The sequence below is a fragment of the Typopeltis vanoorti genome, chromosome 4, assembly GCF_054136105.1.
Source record: "Typopeltis vanoorti isolate ZY-2024b chromosome 4, IOZ_Tvanoo_1.0, whole genome shotgun sequence".
Lineage (NCBI taxonomy): Eukaryota > Metazoa > Arthropoda > Arachnida > Uropygi > Thelyphonidae > Typopeltis > Typopeltis vanoorti.
Window position 1 is genome coordinate 51,846,078 of NC_143552.1, and position 24,238 is coordinate 51,870,315.

At 35.5% G+C, this 24,238-nt stretch overlaps 1 protein-coding gene across 1 annotated transcript in view; it reads left to right on the plus strand.

Moving 5' to 3' along the window:
* The window catches only part of barr (non-SMC condensin I complex subunit H), a 346,268-nt gene that overhangs the window by 169,761 nt on the left and 152,269 nt on the right, over positions 1–24,238 (plus strand). Inside the window, exons 8-9 of the mRNA XM_090391808.1 lie at positions 1,679–1,856; positions 10,770–10,858. Of these exons, the coding sequence (XP_090247934.1) occupies positions 1,679–1,856; positions 10,770–10,858 (267 nt within the window). The remainder of the gene's footprint in view (positions 1–1,678; positions 1,857–10,769; positions 10,859–24,238) is intronic.

A 24,238-nucleotide genomic window follows, 5' to 3' on the forward strand; every position in this document is an offset into this window, starting at 1 on the left:
GGCTGTTTCCTCAGCTCAAGAAACCACTAAGAGGCTGCCATTTCGAAAGCAACAAAGCATGTGTAAAAGCTGCAGAGGCGGTTTTGAAAGAACTCTCAAAAAATGGACTTTCACATGTGTTTAAGAAGTGGACGCAACATTGGGACAAATGCATCACGTCTCACGGTAGTTACTTCGAAAAAGACCATGTAAATGATGACGATTAAAGGTAATCTGTTTTCTTTATAAATATAGTCTTATTACTTATTGAATAGCCTGCGTATATATCAAAATTGAAGTTTAAATGACTAAACACTGAGACTAATAAAAAATGGGGTTTAATAGGAACACTACTAGTTTCATTGATAAAACAACTTCTTCAGGTGTCCAAGTGCAAAGAATTATATACAAAAAATGACAGAAACATTACATAATTACGACAACAGATCTACTACAAACTGAAACACAGTTTAAACTGGAGTACGTGCTATAGTTCCAGCTGTATGTAACTGCATGTGTGAGATATTGCGAGAATGCCAGTACTGGACAGCAGAAATGTGTGCATCAGATAAATTGTAGCTGAGGCTACTGTTCATGTGGGTTGAATCGAGTGAAATTTCTTTAGATTCGAGAATACGTCTCTCAAGTTCATCATAACTTCAAATATGCATAAATGTTATGATGAACTTGAGAGACATATTCTCAAATCTAAAGAAATTTCACTCGATTCAACCCACATGAATAGTAGCCTCAGCTACAATTTATCTGATGTTAAAAGAAACATGAAACTTTATACACATGGGACCACTCTTTTGTGCAAAAGATAAACTAAATAAAACACACATTAGTCCTTTCATAAAAAATGAGTGCTACTTGTGCAGGTGAGGAGGAAGTGCAGGCAGCCCAAGTAGGGGTGCTGTTTTTAATGGGTCTCCTCCACATCCTCCTAGTTCCCTCTATCTCTTCTTTGGCTGCCTGCACTTCCTGCCCCCCCCCCCCTCCCCTGCACATCTATCTGCATGACCTTTCTTCCCACATACCTGCCCTCCTTCCTCGTCACATGACCCTACCATCTGAACCTTACCTCCTGTATCTTCGATCCTAAGTTTGTAACTTTTACCGTTCCCCTCACATAGTCATTTCTCAGATGATCCTTTCTGGTCACACCATACATCCACCTAAGCATTCTCATCTCTGCTACCTTCATCCTGCTGATGTTATTTTCCTCAGGGCCACAGTTTCCATACCATACATCATAACTGGTCTCACCACTGTCCTGTAGATTTTTCACTTTAGATTGACTGGCGCCCTCTTATCACATAGCACTCCAGCCATCTCTCACTCTCTCTCTCTCTCCAGTTCCTCTGTCCAGCTTGTATCCTGCATACCACTTCCTTCTCAGCCTCTCCATCCTCTTTCACTGTTGAACCTAAGTATCTAAAATCACTAACCTTCCTGATGACATTTCCTTCTAACTCCAGATCTGTCTCTTGGCTTCCATCCCCCCCCCCCCTTTCCAACACATGTACGCTGTCTTACTTCCATCTTTCCAATTTACCTGCCACTTCTTTTCTTGATTCTGCACACAGCACAGTGTTATCTGCATCCATCATTGTCCAAGGTATAATATGTATTATACATTAATAACTTGAATTAATTTCTATTTAATCTTTTTGTCCTTTTTTCTTTTTATTTCCAGATTGATCCCCTTTTTAATAAAATGTCTGTGGCTTTCGATGAGGGTGGTGCTGATGGCCTACTTTTCAAAACCCTCTGTATAGATGACAGCATAGAACTTACTCTACATGGTGATGTTTATTGGGATAGGCCTGCATACGAAGTACAAGAAAGCTTTACAAGCATAATAGAACTAGAAGGTTAATATATTAATGTTTAATTAATTCAGTACATTGAATTGGTATATTTGCATTCAGAGAAATTCATGGAGGGATCACAGAAATGTATCCATTTTAAAGGTTTATAAATTGTGTTATTTTTAAATCAATGTCATTTAATCTATATAATATTTAAAAAACAGCTAAAATGTATTTTATCTTAAGTTCTATATGAGAACAAATATAGTTGAATGCACTATACTGAACCCTTATAATGAATTTGTTCACTCCTGTAAACTACTGAAAATTCTATCTCATATTGTTTTTGACCAATTCACTACATTCAGTCATTGATTTATACTGAAGTTCCATTCCATTGATTCCATTAAAAGGCAAGAAGTCAGAAATCACTACGAGAACAGTAAGGATGTGTAGGTCTGTTTGTTATATTTTTTTAAAACTAATTTTACTCTTTGTTTATAGTGAGATGACACAACATACAAATTATAACATAAGCTTCCTGTGTACAGTATTGTACTGTAGTAATAAATAATGAAGTATGAGCGTATAGTGCTTCTGTGGAATTGCAGTAAAATAATAATAATCAGCTGGAAACACATGGAACAAGAGCAATTTTTCAAAGCTTCTGCCATTATTAATTGAAGTAGGCAGAGAAGATTATTTCATTCTTCAAATTAAGGAACTGCAACACCCTGGAATTGCTCCAATTCCATATTGCTCATTAGGAGTGAGGTGACAGCAGAGGTGGATGTCTTAAAATTATGTGCATTCTTATATTCAGTTTAGTCTGTACAGTTTGCCCTTTTTTTTTTCTTTCCTGCATAAACATAAATATCTCTCTATCAAGCAGTTGCCGTTTATATCATTCTGTTTACTTTGCTAAATCTCTCCATGTTGGGGTTCATTTCCTTGGATTGCCACTAAAATTACCTTATTAACAGTGGCAAATACTTCTGCCAATTTTTTCACCATAATCTTTTTTGTTTGGAATCAGTTTCTTCTTCATGTTCTTCTGCTGTTTCATGCTTCTACTTTTTGTAAATCTAGCTCTAGTCTTCATATGTAAGCTGTTCTCCACAACTTTTACCAACTGCTCTAAATCTTCGTTGTCAGTCCAACTTCGCCTGTTTAGTCAGCAGCAGTATCTTGCTGCTGCTGACTAAACAGCAGCAGTATCTTGCTGCCAGTCTCTTGTGAAGCTTTGTCAAATGTTGTGAATATATGATTTCAGTAACTTCTTCCAAACACCATTCATACACTCTGCTGTCACCCCACTGCATTCTTTATAAAATGCAAGATATTGTATTCCTTCCAAACTACTCTGAGAGTTTTCTCATCCTCATTATCAGCAGTAGCCTGTGTTAAAGTTTTTCTTAAATAATATGTTTAAGTTCATGGGTTGCAAGAGTGAGGTGGTATTTGGTGAACATGTTAATGAGATGGCCATAATAAGCTGCATATGTGATATGTTGAGAGGTGACTATATAGTAATTTGTGTTTTCTAGCATTATTATTCAACTCCATATCCCAAATTGTTCATTCACTGAATGCAGATGCATTTATTTTTAACAGTAGGTTGGTGAGACGTCCATCAAATGTTTGCATTAGATCATTATCGTTATTCCAACATATAATGTTGATAGTTAAACTTAATTAGCTTGTTTTTTTATTGACATTTGTTATTCATTTATTTATTTATTTATTTTCAATGTACATATTTAAATTCAGTACTTTTCCTTCTTTGTTTAAATTACTTTTCAGGCTGCTTGATTGAAAGACTGTTATCAGTCTATATTCTCTCATTGTTCAGTGATGAATGATTGGGCCATACACATTTCTCTATGCATGCTTTCTGCTGCACTTAAAACTCTGAAAGTCATGTCTTCCTCTCTGTGAGTCATGAAGATTATAATTTTGGCACAGTATTTTAGAAATAATTTTGAATAGCAAACTTAAAATTTTCTGAATATTATCAAATATATATAAACTCTCAAAAAATAAATTTCAAGTAACTACAATTTCTTTAATATCTTATCAATTTTTAAACAAACATATATTGATAAGAATTAGAATGCATTACAATTAATCATCATCATCATCATCAAATTCCTGCCATGTACCCTCAAGGGGTGTACAGGATATGACAGTACTACATGAAAAAATTACATCATTACTAACTTCCTATCTACAATTTTCCTCCAAATCAGTCTGTTACTTGTCAAGACTCCAACATTATCAGATCTTATATTTCTATCGTCTAAGGCACTTTGTACCGTATCAATCCACCTATATCTTGGTCTTCCTCTGGGTCATTTTCCTGCCAACCTGGCAGAGAACACTTGTTTTGCTAATCTTTCCTCTCCCATTCTATTTAAGTGACCATACCACCTGAGATTAGCTCTGCTAACGCATTCCTGGATGCTGACAATGTCGAGTTCTTTCCTAATATCCTCATTTTTAATATGATATTGCCATTGATGCCATCTGTTCACGCCTCTAATCTTTCTCAGGACTCTCATATCTGCGGTCTCTAGTCTTTGGTCAAGTGTTTTACTTCTGACCCAGCTCTCAGATCCATAAGTTAAAATTGGTTTGAACACAGTCTTGTATACAGCTAATTTAGTGTTCCGACTAATTTCTTTCTTATTCCATATGAATTTATTCAATTGACTTCCCACGATACCAGCTTTGCTGATTCTGTTGTCTATTTCTATATTTAGTTTACCATCTTCAGTAAAAATTGTGCCTAAGTAGCTGAAATGTTTTACTTGTTCCACAGGTTCTCCATTCACAACATAGTTGACATTTTCAATGATTCTGCCTATTTTCATTGTCTTTGTCTTTTTATTGCTGACCTTCATACCATATCTATTACAACAGCTATTCAATTTAGTCAGAGAATCTTGCAGACTTGTAGCGGATTTATTTAGAAGTATAAGATCATCCGCATAAAGCAAAGAGCTGACATTAACATCTCCAATTTTGATATCAGATTTAATACCACATTCCTTCATAATGTGATCCATATAGATAATGAATAACAGAGGGAATAATGTACATCCTTGTCTCACACCAGATTTAACATTAAACCATCTTCCTGTACTTCCTTCAATTCTAACTGCTGTCTCACAACTCAAATAAAGACTAAGTATTGCTTGATATAATGCCCCATTGACACCATATAACTGCAGCATATTGAATAGCTTCTCTCTTGGCACCTTGTCATATGCCTTTTCCAAATCGACAAAACTTAAATACAGATCTTTGTTATATTCCCATGCTTTCTCGACTATTTGTCGTAAAGTGAAGATCTGATCCTGACAGCCTCTATTTGGCCTGAATCCAGCTTGTTCTTCACCAAGCTTTTCTTCCACAATTCTTCTCAACCGTTTCTCAAGTATACTTGCATAGATCTTGCTAGGAACACTCAGTAGGGAAATACCTCTGTAATTCTCACATTCAGTTTTATTTCCCTTTTTATATATGGGTACTATGAGAGCTCTACTCCAATCATCAGGAATTCGTCCCTCTGTCCAGGCTTTCTGAACTATGCAGTGCAGCCACTGTAAGACTCTTATACCACCATACTTCAGCATTTCTGGTCGAATATCATCTACTCCTGCTGCCTTTCCACATTTCAAGCCTTTGATGGCTTCAAGTATGGATATGTATTCCTGACTGCATGCCCGGTCAGTGTTTTTTTATCACTGTGCTGTCATCACTGCTTGTTTCATTTAGCAGTTTTTCAAAGTAATTACTCCATACTTCAAGGATATCTTTTTCTCCTGTTTTCATTTCACCTTTATCATCTCTAATTCCTTTTACAGCACTCTTTCCTCCATTCCTAAGCTTCTTCAACAACCTCCAGAATATTTTGCCACCTTCTTGATATTTATTTTCTATATTCTTGCCAAAGTCCTCCCATGACTTTTGTTTAGCTAGTTTTACACACTGTTTAGCTTTCTTACATTTGTCTCTGTATTCTGTAAGAGTAAAAGCTGACTTATTTGCCAGGAACTTTTGATATGCTTTCTTCTTTTCCTTCACTGCCTCTTTAACTTCCTGTGTCCACCAGGGAGTTCTGATTTTTTTATCTTTGCACATAACCTCACCACATGCCTCTCTGGCAGAATCAATCAATGTTTCCTTCAGAGTTTGCCACTGAATCTGCAAGGTTTGATTCCTGTTCTCAAACTCTTTCATTTTCTTTTCAATAATATTTCTGTATTTTAGTCTACAGTTTACATCTGAAAGCTGCTCAACTTTTATTCGCTTTAAAACTTTCTTACATGTTATTCTTTTCAATATGAAATTCAATTTTATCCTGCTCAAGACTAAATAGTGATCACTTCCAATTTCAAATCCTCTGTACACTCTGGTGTCCTGCACCAGGGAGAAAACATCACTATCAACAATAACATCGTTAATGAGACTTTTCTTATTCTTAGCCTCTTCTCTCCATATGAATTTGTGCACATTTTTATGTTGGAACATGGTGTTAGTAATAACCAGTCCATGTCCTGAGCAGAAATCCAACAGATATTTGCCATTATTATTAGCTTTGCTCTTTTCTCCAAATTTTCCCAAAATATTTTTGTATGTCTCACAATCATTTCCTACTCTACTATTTAGATCCCCAACAAGGACCAACTTTTCCTTTTTCATTGTGTCAGTTGCTTTTTCTAAAGCCTCAAAAAATTCCTCCACTTCTACCTTAGTAGAACCTTCTGTGGGACCATAGGCACAAATAAGTCTCATTGTCCAGTTCCCCATTCTCATATTTGCCCACATTACTCTACTTGAGACTGACTGCCATTCAAGAAGATTAGCCTCGTATTTTGTGTTGAATACTATGGCTACTCCTTCTTTTCCTTGATTGTTATTGCCTGAATATAACATTTTGTATTTATTGCTCAGAAAGATCTCACCAGTTTTTGTCTTTTTTGTTTCAGTCACCCCTATTATGTTGATCTGGTACTTATCTAATTCCTTAGCTAGCTCCATTTCTTTGCCATTCAGGCTTCTTAAGTTGATAGTACCATTACAATTAATGATTAATTAATTAATTTAATTTCTGTATAAATTAATTTTAAGTTAATTATTAATATTATAAAGTTTATTGTACCAAAATTTTAAGAGACTTTTCCAAGTTATGATAAGAGGAATGTGTATTACCAAATGTAATCATCCTAGCATTTGCCATTTATGAATTGAGGAACTTCAGTCTGGCAGAAAGTACTATAAATGCTATATTATTAATAATAATACTGTTATAGAGCCCCATATCTTATTCAGTAATTACTGTGCCCTTCATTTAAAAAGACCCTTGTTTGAATCCCATTAAGAGGAGATCATTATAAAGACAACTGTTGGTGAGTTATCTGGCCAAAGAATACATACGTTCTCAGACATAGCTGATCACAGATAGGATTAATTACCATGCCTATGTTATTATTATTATTATTACTCCATGGAGTCCTAAGACTTATTTTGGAAGACCTAACCTATCAACACAATATCTATTGTCCCTTTCCTTGAAACCAGATAAAGCACATCTGACTCAAACAACCCATTTTCCATTTATTTACCACTCTCCAAGCGAAAAATCTAGTCCTCATCCCCTCACCAAATGCACCCTTACACCCAACTTCCAGGTATGACCTCTTGTCTTTCCTCCCTGTAGCCAAGTGCTGAAACATTTTCCCTGCATCAGTCCTATAAAATCTTTTAGTAGCTTAAATGTTTCTGTCATATCCCCCCCCCCTTTTTTTTAACCTATCAACAAACTTGCAATCCACAAACACTCGATCTGTTCTCATAGGTAGCATTCAACAGACCACTTACCATCTTGGTCACTCACATCTGGATCCTCTCACCACTTCCTCATTCCCAGGTGACTAGGCCCAAGCACAGTAATCCAGATGTGGTTGTATCAAGGCTTTATAATGAGAAATGAAAACTCCCTTATCTCTGCTTGTTAATGTGTTCTTTAGTAATGAAGTAATCCTGTGGGCTACTCTTGCTACTTTAACAATATACCCTATAAACTTCAACTTTCTATCTTCTACTGCTACCCCCCAAATCCGGCTTCATCAATTTCCTGGAATACAGTTCTCTCAATATACGGTACACAGCTCATAAACTTTGTATCCCAAAATGCATAAATTTACACTTTTCCACATTAAATTGACATCTATTACATTTTGTCCATACTGTCAGCCTATTTAAATCATCCTGCAGACTCTTTACATCACCCTAATTAAACATTACCCTACCCAAATTTACCTCATCAGCTAATAATTGAATATCTCTCTTCAAATTATTTCCTGTATCATTTATGTACAAATTAAATGGAACTGGTCCAAGGACAGAACTCTGTGGCACATCACAGAGCTCTGTCCATCAACCATCCTGTTAATGGTGGTTGATGGCAGAGAAAGTGACGGCATCAACCACCCTGTTATCCACGTAACCAGTGTCATGCAGCAGTATCATCATGTAGCCATTCCCTTTATCGAACTCAGCTGTCACTCTATTATTAAAAAAATTAGTAGATTACTAAGGCATGACCGACCCTTCACAAAGCCACGCTGTTCCTCACAGAGTATCATATTCTCCCATTCCTGAATTCTCTTTTTGACCAACTTTTCCAGTACTTTTACAACCACTACTGAGATACTATCATAAGTCTGTAATTTGCTACTACAATCTTAGATTCTCCTTTATGCAAAGAAATTATTTTGCTCTTCTTATAATCTCTTGGATCCTTACCAAACTGGGGCTTAAATTAAACAGCCTAATCAAAGGCATCACTAGTTCATCTGAACATTATCTTAAAACACAAGCTGATATCCTATCGACTCCCACATCTGTGTTTGCATTCATATTCTGCAATATCCTAATTTCCTCCAATTCATCAACCTCTGTTCTCACATCATTTCTTGTCACTCTGCCATAACAGTATCTTCAATTGGATGATATACCCTTGCAGAATGGTCACACAATATCTCAATTTTTATCTGCCTGTGTTACCTCTCTAGCCTCTGCTCTCATTAAAGTTATCCTTCCATAGTCATTCTTCCTCCTACTTTCCCCTTAAAAACTTTGGGTTTCCTTTTGCCTGCTTGGCCAACTTCTTCTCATAATCTGATTTTGTCTTCGTTACCTGCTGGTCACCTTTTTTGCCTGTTCCTTGTACTGTTTATGAGTTAGCTGGTTGTTTGCCTTTCTCCTTATATAATTTTCACGACATTTTCTTTTTTTTTGCAGCTGTTGCTTAATGATACTACTCATTCATCTAACTTTTACCTGATTTACCCTCCTGACTTTGAGTATATAATGTTATATTGCTTCCTCCAGACACCCTTTGACTATCCCCATGCTCTCTGAACAGCCTTTCCTTTCATATCTGTAGGCCAAGTACACGAAGCTGGGAATATCTGGAGAGTCATATATTGCACATTGTCTGCCTGCCTGTTAGTGGCCCATTAGTGTAGGGCCTCCAGGTAGTGAAAATACTAGCTATTAATGGCCTCCGTTATTTTCAAGAGGATTGAGTTAAAGGCAATGAGATGATATTTTAACTTTTATTTGGGAAAAGACTGGATAAAGACTTGTTTCCATGCATTTGGACAGATGCCAAATGAGTTTGTATAAGCAATCCAGGACACTTGTTATTTCTGAAGCATATTTTTTTTTGTTACATTTGGAGGGACTGTCTGGATATCAGAAGCTTGCTAGCACTTGGACTACTGATGATTCTTCTGATGTCCTGGAAAGAGCAAAGCAAACTGTAAGCTGTTCATGGTAAAGTGAGAGTGGGATTTCCTTGATTGTTTTTACCAGAATTGGAGGAGAAAATTGATGCCAAGAGATCAAGCATATCCTTAATTTATGTTATCACAATGCCATCTTCAGGTGAGAGGTGGGTGCATTGAAGGCATATATTTTTTGTCTTGAGCCACTTGAGGTATGAATTTTTATCTTTAGCACACTCAGAGAATGAAAGCAACATAGTAAGGCAAGGAAATCTTGCCTCACTGTACTGCTTTCTTTTGCTGTCTTTAGGAAACTCTGGCATGGAATGTCAGATTCAACACATGCTCCTGTTCCACGTTTAATTATATAGAATGTAATTTTGATTATTGAGGTATTTGAACAATTGTAATAGAGTATGCCAGTTGAGATTTAATAAAGAATAAGAGATATGTGGAAGGGGGTGGTACATACTATTAATGTTTATGTTGAGGCCCTGTATGTTAGCAAAGTGGATGGGTTTTTTATTTATTTTAAGCAAATATTTTTCCCAGTGTTTTCAACTGTATTCTGTACTGCTTTCTTTTGCTGTCTTTAGGAAACTCTGGCATGGAATGTCAGATTCAACACATGCTCCTGTTCCACGTTTAATTATATAGAATGTAATTTTGATTATTGAGGTATTTGAACAATTGTAATAGAGTATGCCAGTTGAGATTTAATAAAGAATAAGAGATATGTGGAAGGGGGTGGTACATACTATTAATGTTTATGTTGAGGCCCTGTATGTTAGCAAAGTGGATGGGTTTTTTTATTTATTTTAAGCAAATATTTTTCCCAGTGTTTTCAACTGTATTTTTGTGTCATAGAAAAAAATAATAATTTGGCAACCACCTGTGAAAAATTTTAAATAAGTATACTTTTTTTTTTTTCCATGACTTGTTATTTTGAACATAACTTTAAAAATCTGAACTTTAAAAGTCTGTAATATTAAACAATACCACATTCTAATTGAGTAAAGAATGTGGTATTGTTTAATATTACAGACCAAATGGAAGTCATTTTATTTTTAATGCCAACTCCCAAATGTATTTTTTTGTTGACATTGAAGATATCATATAAATTACTGTACATTGATTGATTATATATTAAAAATATAAAACAATTTATATTTAATAGAAAGAAACAGTCTGCTTCAGACTGATGATCTTCAAATATGCCCTGACTTTTTGGAGTTCACATTCCTTAATTGGAACAGTAATATGAATGTAAGTCACTCTTAGTTTATTTTTATATAATCATAATTCATTTCAAAATAGTGATTAAGAAAACAGTAAGAAATGATTTATTAATGGTCTCTGATTTTACCTGTGTTTATTTCAAACTGAAACATTTTTGCTATGCACAATAATTTATTGGTTACCTCTGACAGACCAGCTTGGAGGCACAGTGATAAGATACCCTTTTTTTGTGTTTTTAATGTCATGTTGCATATTATAAAATGCACAGTTTATATGTTTAAGATTTTTTTTTTTTATTTATTTTTTAATTTTAAAGGTCATAAGGCTTTAAACTCGAGGAACTCGTGCTCCTATAGAGTAGGCTTTTACAAAACATCCATGCCCAAGGCGGGATTTGAACCCACAACCTGTTGGTTGGAAGTCATACTATCCGCTCAGCCAACCAGGCCTGACATTTATGCAAACATACTTGAAAAAAAAAAAAAGGGCTAAGGAAAACTGGGAGAGGAACAAGTTGTGATTGGGCCAGATAGCTCTCATCAAGATCAGATTTTCACTTTAAGACAAATAGGTGGGAAATTGTGTAAATAACTAGAGTCTGTATTTCAATTTTTTAGATTTAGGAAAGGTATACGATATGGTATAAAGATCAAAGCTGATTATATTATGGAGGAATATGACATTAGTCCTGATATTAAAATTGAAAATATTGAACTTAGGTTCATATTTTATGTAGATAATGTTCTCTTAAATAAATCCAGTACTTGTCTGCAGGATTGTCCTGTAAAGTGTCATCTTCATCTAGAAGGTTGACTATTATGGATGTCTACCTGAGATTCATGATGTGTAGTAGAAAGATAAGATGGTGAGGCTCTAATCTCATCCACCTTCTGTCAGTATAGTATCCCATATCTATAGATGTGTGTTCACAGGGACATTTTGCCTGTTCTGAGGGATGAAAAGCTCAAGTTTCTGGGGGGGGGGGACCCTCCACTGCTGCATGAGACTAGCCAACTCACCTTTGACTGAAAAGCCCTGTTAAAGGTTCCTTGCATCGTAAATGGGATTTGAGCAAAGTTCTTTCCAACTATAGGACTCTATTGAAACCAACTGAGCTATGCATGCTCTCTACAGGATTACATAACTAAATTGAATAACTGCTGTCATCAAACTGTTATGAAAATCAGCAGTAGGCTTATTTTTTTCACACTAATTTTTTTACAATAACAGTGGCCAGATTAAATCAAAACTGAAAATTTTAATATAGATCTTAACTATAAAATTTCATTAAATTTTATCCAGCCAGAACAGAATTACTAATATTATTTTTATGAAAATGTTATAATAAAAGTAATCGATTTGGAACTAAAACTGAACCATGCCAACAACTTCTTGTCCAGACAACTTCTTAGAATTCCACGTCAGAGAGCTATTGTAATATACTGTATAATTTCAACACGTTGTCCTGAATATAGTTGAACTGAAAACTGGAATGGTTCATCAAATTTTTTGTAAAAAATTTCAAATACCAAATCTGAGTGAAATTCACCCAATGTTACTGGTATGTGTGTGTGTACGTGCACGCATGAAAGTCACGTACTAATACTACTACTGATGGTAATGTAGGCTGTAGATCAGTCAGTATAAATGAAGCCATTTAGTTAGAAAGACTTGGTCTGAATCTCATTTATGACATGAATAATTACTATCAGTCCTCTTTAACTGAAGACAAGTTAGCATACAGTTATGGCAGGGTTTTTCCTCTGGGAAATAGGCAAACCAGTCTCATGAGCACATATATTTAGAGACAGGAAACACTTATTGAATAAGAAAGACAATAGGAAACCATGTTGTTCTGCAATTATTCCCTAGTAATATAGCATTGCTATTCCATCCGAAAGGAAATTGGAGGAAGAGAATTTGCTGAGATATATATACCGTTGGACCTGTCAAGAGACAGAACACTAATAATGGTGATTCTTCATCATCATTAGTGTTCTGTGATTTGAAGTGATGATGATTTCAAATCACAGAATCATCATTCTGAAATGATGGTTCTTCATCATGAGTGTTATTCCCCTTCATCATCCTCTCTTATCAATTATTAGATTGATGAGAGAGGATGATAAGGAGGGAATAATAATAATTACCATTATTATTACTACTACGAACAATATTAATAATGCATCTACTATTAACAATAATAATTAGTAGTAATCGGTGCCTTTATTAGGAACCTAAGGATTGCATGCAATAAAGTATCCATGTCAATGGGGATATCATGCTAAGCTTCAACTACATCACAAGTTAATCCAATAACAACTGCAGTTCTTTTTGATAAATACACTTCACATCTTATAATTCATTTTTCAATTAATTGCTTTTTCGAGAACTGCCTTTTGATTAACTGTTGCTTGATGAACTGTCTTTTGATTTATGGTTTATTTGATTGTTTTTTCAGTAAATTTCCTTTTGGTAAATTGTCTTTCAATGAATTGTTTTCAGTGAATTTTCTGGATATCCTAGGAAACTGAACTCAGCAAATTCTCTTTCTTTTTTGCCACACACTCTCCTCTTTCTGCTGTTATGTATATTGTCTGTGCCATTGTTATGTCATTATTACTTTTCCTGTAATCTTGATTCCTTTATGAATTTTCCTCTCTACAAGAACTACAAGACTTACAAAATTTCCCTGACTCTAATATCTGTATCACTTCGTACGTGTTCATTCTATAAGGAAAGTAAATTCTATATCTCTAGCTGATTCCTAATTTTACTCACGTGCTTACCCTGACTGATAAAGGTTAATCCTTGCTAAAAGAAACGAATCCTCTAATTTCTTTCTGGAGCCGTCTCCTCTTCAGATATTGACAAATTTATTTTTTAAAGCTGTGCCAGCCAAAGCCAATATCTTAGAATAGAGGGGATTCTTATTTAGGGAGACTTTTCCAGACCTTTGGTGCACATAGGTGAATAAATTTAGTGCTTAAACTCATGAATTAAATGCTTTACTGTGGCTAAGTAAATTCTGGGTTTGCAGTCGTAACCTATAACAACATGTTATACCTTTCTTTCAATTCCCCCCCACCCGCTATGGTTCAGATTAATGAGTGGTAGTTTTGGTTCATGCGGATGATGTTATACTTCTAAATAAATCCGCTACAAGTCTGCAAGATTCTCTGACTAAATTGAATAGCTCTTGTAATAGATATGGTATGAAGGTCAGCAATAAAAAGACAAAGACAATGAAAATAGGCAGAATCATTGAAAATGTCAACTGTGTTGTGAATGGAGAACCTGTGGAACAAGTAAAACATTTCAACTATTTAGGCACGATTTTTACTGAAGATGGTAAATTAAATATAGAAATAGACAACAGAATCAGCAAAGCTGGTATGGTGGGAAGTCAATTGAATAAATTCATATGGAATAAGAGAGAAATTAGTCGGAACACTAAATTAGCTGTATATATACAAGACAGTGTTCAAACCAGTTTTAACTTATGGATCGGAGAGCTGGGTCAGAAGTAAAACACTTGACCAAAGACTAGAGACTTCAGATATGAGAGTCCTGAGAAAGATTATAGGCGTGAACAGATAGCATCAATGGCAGTATCATATTAAAAACGAGGATATTAGGGAAGAACTTGACATTGTCAGCATCCAGGAATGCATTAGCAGAGCTAATCTCAGGTGGTATGGTCACTTAAACAGAATGGGCGAGGAAAGATTAGCAAAACAAGTGTTCTCTGCAAGGTTGGCAGGAAAACGACCGAGAGGAAGACCAAGATATAGGTGGATTGATACGGTACAAAGTGCTTTTGACGATAGAAATATAAGATCTGATAATATTGGAGTGTTGACAAGCAACAGACTGATTTGGAGGAAAATTGTAGATAGGAAATTAATAATGATGTAATTTTTTTCATGTAGTACTATCATATCCTGTACACCCCTTGAGGGTACATGGCAGGAATTTGATGATGATGAGTTTTGGTTCATATCACAAGCAAAACTCGGTATAGAAGAAAAATACATATTTATTGGAATCTAAAGACACTCAGACCAATCTCACTTTCAATTAGTTCAATGGCATGCTAAATCAAACTGTATCAAACTGATTAATGCTCTAATGCATGAACAATAAATCCTTCTTTTAAGTTAGAGATTAAACACACATAATATACACTTCTAATCAATATTCTACCTACTATGTTCGTCTTGCATATTAAACTAGTCACAATCTTCTATAATCATTGCAGACGATTTGTCTTATGGACATTAGCCACTGCTAAAGAATCACTTAAAGTTCTTAAATACTGTCCATACTTGATTATTACACTACAATGATCTTTCCCTTTTACCGACTGGGTAATTATACAACAAAATCTGTATTTTACCATTTCTTGGAGCAGTATCTCCAGGTCCATCTGAATTGTCCTTCTTTGTTTGAATTACCTCTTGATACTTCCATAAGCCTGCATCCACGTGGTGGGTCACTATGGTCATCAGATTAGGCTATGTCTGCCTCTGGCATTTTTCCCTCATCTATTCTCGATCTGTTTCGGACCATTGTCGTTTCTACTGCCGGTTCTGGTATACGTCCGCGATATTATTCCTTTCAGTGAAGGAGCAAAGACAGCATATGCCGACATCTCACGCTTTCGTACCGCCAGAAATTCCGACATCGAAGGGAAAGGCGCACCGTCCGATATCGTGCTATTGCCAAGAAACACCTTCAGGAACTTCCGGTCCACGGGAGAAGTCAAATCATCATCCAGCAAAATAGGCGAAAAAAGCTTTGAGAAAGGGGGTGCAAACCCTTTTTATTCTCCCTTCACTTTCCCCCTTTTTAGCACCCTGTTATTAGCTGTGATAGCGCCCTCTTCTTTCTGCGATCTTTTTAACGCCCGCTACTTTCTGCAGGAATTTCGGCACATCGCGAGATCTCTGGCAGCGCCTTCCGGGAAACAAATGTGCATCACTTTCCAAGATTGCCAATGCCTCAGGCCCGCCCGTGACCTTTGGACTATTGTTTACATCTAATTTACCCATTCATTGTATACGTGATGCATTCATATAATATTAATTTATACTCAAAGTTCTTTACATGGCATTACAATTCTACTAAAAGGAAGTAATTCTATATCTATTTACAGTTAGTACTTTATTTCTTCTGCTCGAGTACAAGTTTTTTCTCTCAGCTGATTTTTCTGACTTTTTAAATCCTGAATGAATTGTTTCTTTAATAAAGTTCTTCATTCAGGGTGTAACACTGCCCCCCCCCCCCCATTGTCATCATCATCATCATTAGTGTTCTGTCTTGACAGGTCCAATGGTATATCTCAGCAAATTCTCTTCCTCCAATTTCCTCTGTCTCTTGCTTCCGCCTTCATTTCTTGGTATCCTCTTGTGCCCATTATACCATCAAGCATCATTAGCCATCTCTGTCCTCTTGGTCGCTTTCCTTAAATTTTCCCTTCTATCATTCTTTTCAGTAGGCTGTCTCCTCTTAATACAGTCCTATCCAGTTAAGCTTTCTTTCTCTTATGATCTTTAGTAAATTCCTTTCTTCAACTCTTTGTAATACTTCTTCATTGGTAATTTTTTCGGTCCACTTTATTTTCTCTATTTCTTCTCCATAACCACATTTAAAATGCCTCCAACATTTTAGCTTCTTTCTTCCCAATTGTCTATGTTTCTGACCCATATAAGGTCATACTCTAAATATAACACTTAATAAGCCTGCATTTCTTTAAATTTTTATTCATTTTATTAATAAACAAATTTTTCTTGCTATAAAATCCATATTTTTCTTTGTTAATTCTATCTTTGATTTTCCATTTTCTTATATTACACTACTACCAAGGTATTTGTATTGTCTCACTTGCTCTGCACTTTCTCTATTCATTATCACTTTGACACCTCCTGGTTTCCTAGAGACTCTCATCACTTTTGTTTTCTTTGTATTAATTTTTATATCATATTTCTTGCATATACTCACAAATTTATGCGTTAGGTGCCATAATTCATCTTCAGTATCAGCTAATATTGCTTGATCATCTGCGAATCTAATATTTTGTATTGGTCTTCCTCCAATAGTGATTCCTCTTTTCTCTTCATCAGATGCTTCTTATCATTTCTTCTGCAAATATATTGAAGAGCATTGGTGACAGGCGCATCCCTGTCTTACACCTCTACCAATCTCACATTTTTTTGTTTTTCCTACTTTTGTTATTATGGCAGTCTAGTTCTTATATAATTCAGCTATTAACCTTTGGTCTCTCCAATCTAAACCTATTTTGCATAACACTTCCATCAGTTTTTCCCATTTCACCATGTCAAATGCTTTTTTAAGTTCGTTGAAACATATATAAACTTCTTTATTTACTTCTATATTCCTTTCACATATGGTCCTCATTACTGAACTTCCATCTCTAGTTCTTCTCATCATCATCATCATCAAATTCCTGCCATGTACCCTCAAGGGGTGTACAGGATATGATAGTACTACATGAAAAATTTACATCATTACTAACTTCCTATCTAGAATTTTCCTCCAAATCAGTCTGTTACTTGTCAAGACTCCAACATTATCAGATCTTATATTTCTATCGTCTAAGGCACTTTGTACCATATCAATCCAATTATATCTTGGTCTTCCTCTGGGTCGTTTTCCTGCCAACCTGGCAGAGAACACTTGTTTTGCTAATCTTTTCTCTCCCATTCTATTTAAGTGACCATACCACCTGAGATTAGCTCTGCTAACGCATTCCTGGATGCTGACAATGTCAAATTCTTTCCTAATATCCTCGTTTTTAATATGATATTGCCATTGATGCCATCTGTTCATGCCTCTAATCTTTCTCAGGACTCTCATATCTGCGGTCTCTAGTCTTTGGTCAAGTGTTTTACTTCTGACCCAGCTCTCAGATCCATAAGTTAAAACTGGTTTGAACACTGTCTTGTATACAGCTAATTTAGTGTTCCGACTAATTTCTCTCTTAATCCATATGAATTTATTCAATTGACTTCCCACCATACCAGCTTTGCTGATTCTGTTGTCTATTTCCATATTTAATTTACCATCTTCACTAAAAATCATGCCTAAGTAGCTGAAATGCTTTACTTGTTCCACAGGTTCTCCATTCACAACACAGTTGACATTTTCAATGATTCTGCCTATTTTCATTGTCTTTGTCTTTTTATTGCTGACCTTCATACCATATCTATTACAACAGCTATTCAATTTAGCCAGAGAATCTTGCAGACTTGTAGCGGATTTATTTAGAAGTATAACATCATCCGCATAAAGCAAAGCGCTGACATTAACATCTCCAATTTTGATATCATGTTTAATACCACTTTCCTTCATAATGTGATCCATATAGATAATGAATAACAGAAGGGATAATGTACATCCTTGTCTCACACCAGATTTAACATTAAACCATCGTCCTGTACTTCCTTCAATTCTAACTGCTGACTTACAACTCAAATAAAGACTAAGTATTGCTTGATATAATGCCCCATTGACACCATATAACTGCAGCGTATTGAATAGCTTCTCTCTTGGCACCTTATCATTTGCCTTTTCCAAATTGACAAAACTTAAATACAGATCTCTGATATATTCCCATGCTTTCTCGACTATTTGTTGCAAAGTGAAGATCTGATCCTGACAGCCTCTATTTGGCCTGTGTCCAGCTTGTTCTTCACCAAGCTTTTCTTCCACAATTCTTCTCAACCGTTTCTCAAGTATACTTGCATAGATCTTGCCAGGAACACTCAATAGGGAAATACCTCTGTAATTCTCACATTCAGTTTTATTTCCCTTTTTATATATGGGTACTATGAGAGCTCTACTCCAATCATCAGGAATTCGTCCCTCTGTCCAGGCTTTTTGAACTATGCAGTGCAGCCACTGTAAGACTCATATACCACCATATTTCAGCATTTCTGGTCGAATATCATCTACTCCTGCTGCCTTTTCACATTTCAAGCCTCTGATGGCTTTTTCTACTTCAAGTATGGATATGTATTCCTGACTGTATGCCTGTTGAGTGCTTTTTTATCACTGTGCTATCACTGCTTGTTTTATTTAGCAATTTTTCGAAGTAATTACTTGATACTTCAATGATATCTTTTTCTCCTGTTTTCATGTCACCTTTATCATATCTAATTCCTTTTACAGCACTCTTCCCTCCATTCCTAAGCTTCTTCAACAACCTCCAGAATATTTTGCCACCTTCTTGACATTTATTTTCTATATTCTTGCCAAAGTCCTCCCATGACTTTTGTTTAGCTAGTTTTACACAGTGTTTAGCATTCTTGCATTTGTCTCTATATTCTCTAAGAGCACAAGCTGATTTATTTGACAGGAACTTTTGTTATATGCTTTCTTCTTTTCCTTCGCTGCCTCTTTAACTTCCCATGTCCACCAGGGAGTTCTGATTTTTTTATCCTTGCAGATAACCTCACCACATGCCTCTCTGGCAGAATCAATCAATGTTTTCTTCAGAGTTTGCCATTGAATCTCCAAGGTTTGATTCCTGTTCTCAAACTCTTTCATTTTTTTTTCAATAATCTTTGTGTATTTTAGTCTACAGTTCACATCTGAGAGCTGCTCAACTTTTATTCGCTTTAAAACTTTCTTACATGTTATTCTTTTCAATATGAAATTCAATTTTATCCTGCTCAAGACTAAATAGTGATCACTTCCAATTTCAAATCCTCTGTACACTCTGGTGTCCTGCACCAGGGAGAAAACATCACTATCAACAATAACATAGTCAATGCGACTTTTCTTATTCCTAGCCTCTTCTCTCCATGTGAATTTGTGCACATTTTTATGTTGGAACATGGTGTTAGTAATGACCAGTCGATGTCCTGAGCAGAAATCCAACAGATATTTGCTATTATTATTAGCTTTGCTCCTTTTCTCCAAATTTTCCCAAAATATTTTTGTATGTCTCACAATCATTTCCTACTCTGCTATTTAGATCCCCAACAAGGACCAACTTTTCCTTTTTCATTGTGTCAGTTGCTTTTTCTAAAGCCTCAAAAAATTCCTCCACTTCTACCTTAGTAGAACCTTCTGTGGGACCATAGGCACAAATACGTCTCATTGTCCAGTTCCCCATTCTCATATTTGCCCACATTACTCTACTTGAGACTGACTGCCATTCAAGAAGATTAGCCTCGTGTTTTGTGTTGAATACTATGGCTACTCCTTCTTTTCCTTGATTGTCATTGCCTGAATATAACATTTTGTATTTATTGCTCAGAAAGATCTCACCAGTTTTGGTCTTTTTTGTTTCAATCAATCCTATTATGTCGATCTGGTACTTATCTAATTCCTCATCTAGCTCCATTTCTTTGCCATTCAGGCTTCTTACGTTGATAGTACCGATCTTTAACTCTGGTGATGTTGAGTTGGGGTTTGTTTTCAGATTCGTTCCAGTAGCTGACTTTTCGTTGTTCGCCCTGGTTCCCTGGCGAAAACAACGGGGGCCTTGTTTAACCAGGCGACGCCCCAGCCGGCATGAAATTTTGTCATGTTGTACCATCATTTTTTATTTTGGTTTAACCAATAAGAATACAATTTGGTCAGCTAAATCCCAAATGGCCAGCCCATCCTCGTTCGTTCAGTATCCAAGTAGATACCCAACAGAGTGCACCACAAGAAGGTGAGGATTGGACATTAGGTCAGAAGCCCTGGTCGGTTCTCCGCATTCCTTTAAAGGCTATGTGGAGGTCTCCTCTCAGTTATACAGCTTTGACCCTTAAGCACCCCTCTCTAGTTCTGTCTTTTCTAAATCCAAACTGAATATTCCCCAGAAAATATTCCACTCTATTATCCAATTGTTGATTTAATATTAGCAGTACTTTAGAGTCATGCAAGAGTATGCTTATTTAATACTTTGCATTTTCCTCTTCTGTCTTCACTGTTTATTTTTTCCATCTTCTTCTTTCCTCCATTTTTCTTATCATTTCATTTGTAATCCATGGCTTCTTAATTCTTTTCCCCTTCCACAAAACTTTTCTCTTAAGCGGCTGTTTCGTATATCAAGTTTTTCGGTTGATTCCATTTTGCATTAACATCGATAGTCTCTTCAGGTGTGTCTTCTTTGTTTCTTATTTTATTCTCCAGTTCTTCTCTGAATTTCTTACCTGCATCTCCCTAGATTTTTTCTAGGTTCTACCTTTTCTTGCTTTTACCTTTGTTTATTTTCTTAAAATGTATTCTTAATTCCATAACAAGTAAATTCCATAATTTCCAGGAGCTAATATTGTCTGAGTCAATATTAGCTCCTAGATATGTTGATATCCTTTTTACACTGTTTCTTTACCTGTTTTGCATTAACATATAATCAATCTGGTATCTTGCGATATCACATGGCATTTTCCATGTATCTCATCATCTTTTTGGAAGTTTGAACCAAGTATTACCAATAATTAGTTTGTGTCTTTTACAAAACTCTTAAGTTTTTTGCCTCTCTCATTCCTTTTTCCAAGGCCATATCTTCCTCTTATTCCCTTCTCTACCTTTTCACTTACAACTGCATTCTAGTCTCTCCTCCAGATGGTACACCTTTTATTTCTGTCTTCTTCTATTTGATTATATATCTCTTCTACTTCATTTTCATCATGGTCACTTGTGGGCATATATATCTGTATAATCATTATGTCCACAGCCTTTACTTTCAGTTTAATCATAATCACCCTGTCACTTTTATATATTGTTTTTTCTACTGAATTTTTAACCTTTTCATTCAACACAAATGCTACTCCATTTTCTCCTCCTCCCAGTGTGCATTCCCATAATTCGTCATTGGGATAATTTTTATTTCTTTTATTAATTATCATTACCAATTGAGTTATTATTATTATTATTATTATTAATTTTGTATTAGATATTAACAGTACTACTTTTTCTCTATCCTCTCTTTCCAGAAGATTCCTTTCCTATCTCCATTTCTTCTCTCACCTGTATGGCATCCTTAGTCGACCAAGTTTAATTTATGCTGCCTATCCTTGAGCACTTTAGCTCAATCAATGCCACAAAGTTTTCTACTTCATTTCTTATACTCCTTGGATTAGTTTATAAACATAACAATCCCACCAATGCCATACCTCCTAGAGTTTTTGTGTGGCTCCCATCCACAAAAGGTTATTGTAAACTTACAGTACATTCAAACCATTCATGTGTGGATTAAGGACTTATGGGGTTAAGGAAATTCATGCACGGGTTAAGGAAATATGAAAAGACCAACTGGCCTTTTCATATTTTGGTTTTCAGTCTTCCTTTCCTTTTCTGTTAATTTAACTATTCTTTTTGGATTTGATGTTGTCTATTCTTGTTTCACAATCATAAGTCAGAATTGGTTGGACTACTGATTTATTTATTATATCTTTTGTTAGATTTTTATTTTTCCATATAGTTGAATTTAGACATCTTGATATTTTATTACCTTTTGGATATTGTTCTTTTACTTCATTCTGTGTTATATTTTCACTGTTGCAGTTATTCCTAGTTATTGAAATTTTATTACTTACTGGTCTTTTCATATTTTGGTTTCCAGTCTTCCTTTCTTTTTTCTGGTTCCAATATTTTTCCATTTAGTTTATTTATTTTTTACTTTTTTTTTTCAGTTACCATTGTTTTTTGGTTTTTCTGTTCAAATTTGAATAATTGCTTTTGGAGGTCATCTTCATTTCCTGCAAGTAATAATACATCATCTGCATATCCAACAAAATTTAAATGTTCTATGGTCCCACAGAAGGTTCTACTAAGGTAGAAGTGGGGGAATATTTTGAGTCTTTAGAGAAAGCAACTGACACAATGAAAAAGGAAAAGTTGGTCCTTGTTGGGGATCTAAATAGCAGAGTAGGAAATGATTGTGAGATATACAAAATTTTGGGAAAATTTGGAGAAAAGAGCAAAGCTAATAATAATGGCAAATACTTGTTGGATTTCTGCTCAGGACATGGACTGGTTATTACTAACACCATATTCCAACATAAAAATGTGCACAAATTCAAATGGAGAGAAGAGGCAAGGAATAAGAAAATTCTCATCGACTGTGTTATTGTTGATAGTGATGTTTTCTCCCTGGTGCAGGACACCAGAGTGTACAGGGGATTTGAAATTGGAAGTGATCACTATTTTGTCTTGAGCAGGATAAAATTGAATTTCACATTGAAAAGAATGACGTGTAAGAAAGTTTTAAAGCGAATAAAAGTTGAGCAGCTCTCAGATGTGAACTGTAGACTAAAACACACAAAGATTATTGAAGAAAAAATGAAAGAGTTTGAGAACAGAAACAAAACCTTGGAGATTCATTGGCAAGCCTTGAAGAAAACCCTGATTGATTCAGCCAGAGAGGCATGTGGTGAGGTTGTCTTCAAGGATAGAAAAATCAGAACTCCCTGGTGGACACAGGAAGTTAAAGAGGCAGTGAAGGAAAAGAAGAAAGCATATCAAAAGTTCCTGGCAAATAAGTCAGCTTATGCTCTATGAGAATACAGAGACAAATGTAAGAAAGCTAAACACTTTGTAAAACTAGCTAAACAAAGGTCATGGGAGGACTTTGGCAAGAATATGGAAAATAAATATCAAGAAGGTGGCAAAATATTCTGGAGGTTGTTGAAGAAGCTTAGAAATGAGGAAAGAGTGCTGTAAAAGAAGTTAGAGATGATAAAGATCACAGGAGAAAAAGATATCTTTGAAGTATGGAGTAATTACTTTGAAAAATTGCTAAATGAAACAAGCAGTGATAGTACAATGGTAAATAACACTCACCAGACATACAGTCAGGAATATATATCCATACATGAAGTAGAAGAAGCCATCAAAGGCTTGAGATGTGGAAAGGCAGCAGGAGTAGATGATATTTGACCAGAAATGCTGAAGTATGATGGTATAAAAGTCTTACAATGGCTGCACTGCATAGTTCAGAAGTCCTGGACAGAGGGACAAATTCCTGATGATTAGAGTAGAGCTCTCATAGTACTCATATATAAAAAGGGAAATAAAACTGAATGTGAGAATTACAGAGGTATTTCCCTACTGAGTGTTCGTTTCTGGTAAGATTTACACCAGTATACTTGAGAAACGATTGAGAAGAATTGTGGAAGAAAAGCTTGGTGAAGAACAAGTTGGATTCAGGCCAAATAGAGGCTGTCAGGATCAGATCTTCAGTTTATGACAAATAGTGGAGAAATCATGGGAATATAACAAAGATCTGTATTTAAGTTTTGTCGATCTGGAAAAGGTGTATGACAAGGTGCCAAGAGAGAAGCTATTCAACACGTGTGTCAATGGGGCATTGTATCAAGCAATACGTAGTCTGTAATTGAGTTGTAAGTCAGCAGTTAGAATTGAAGAAAGTACAGGAAGATGGTT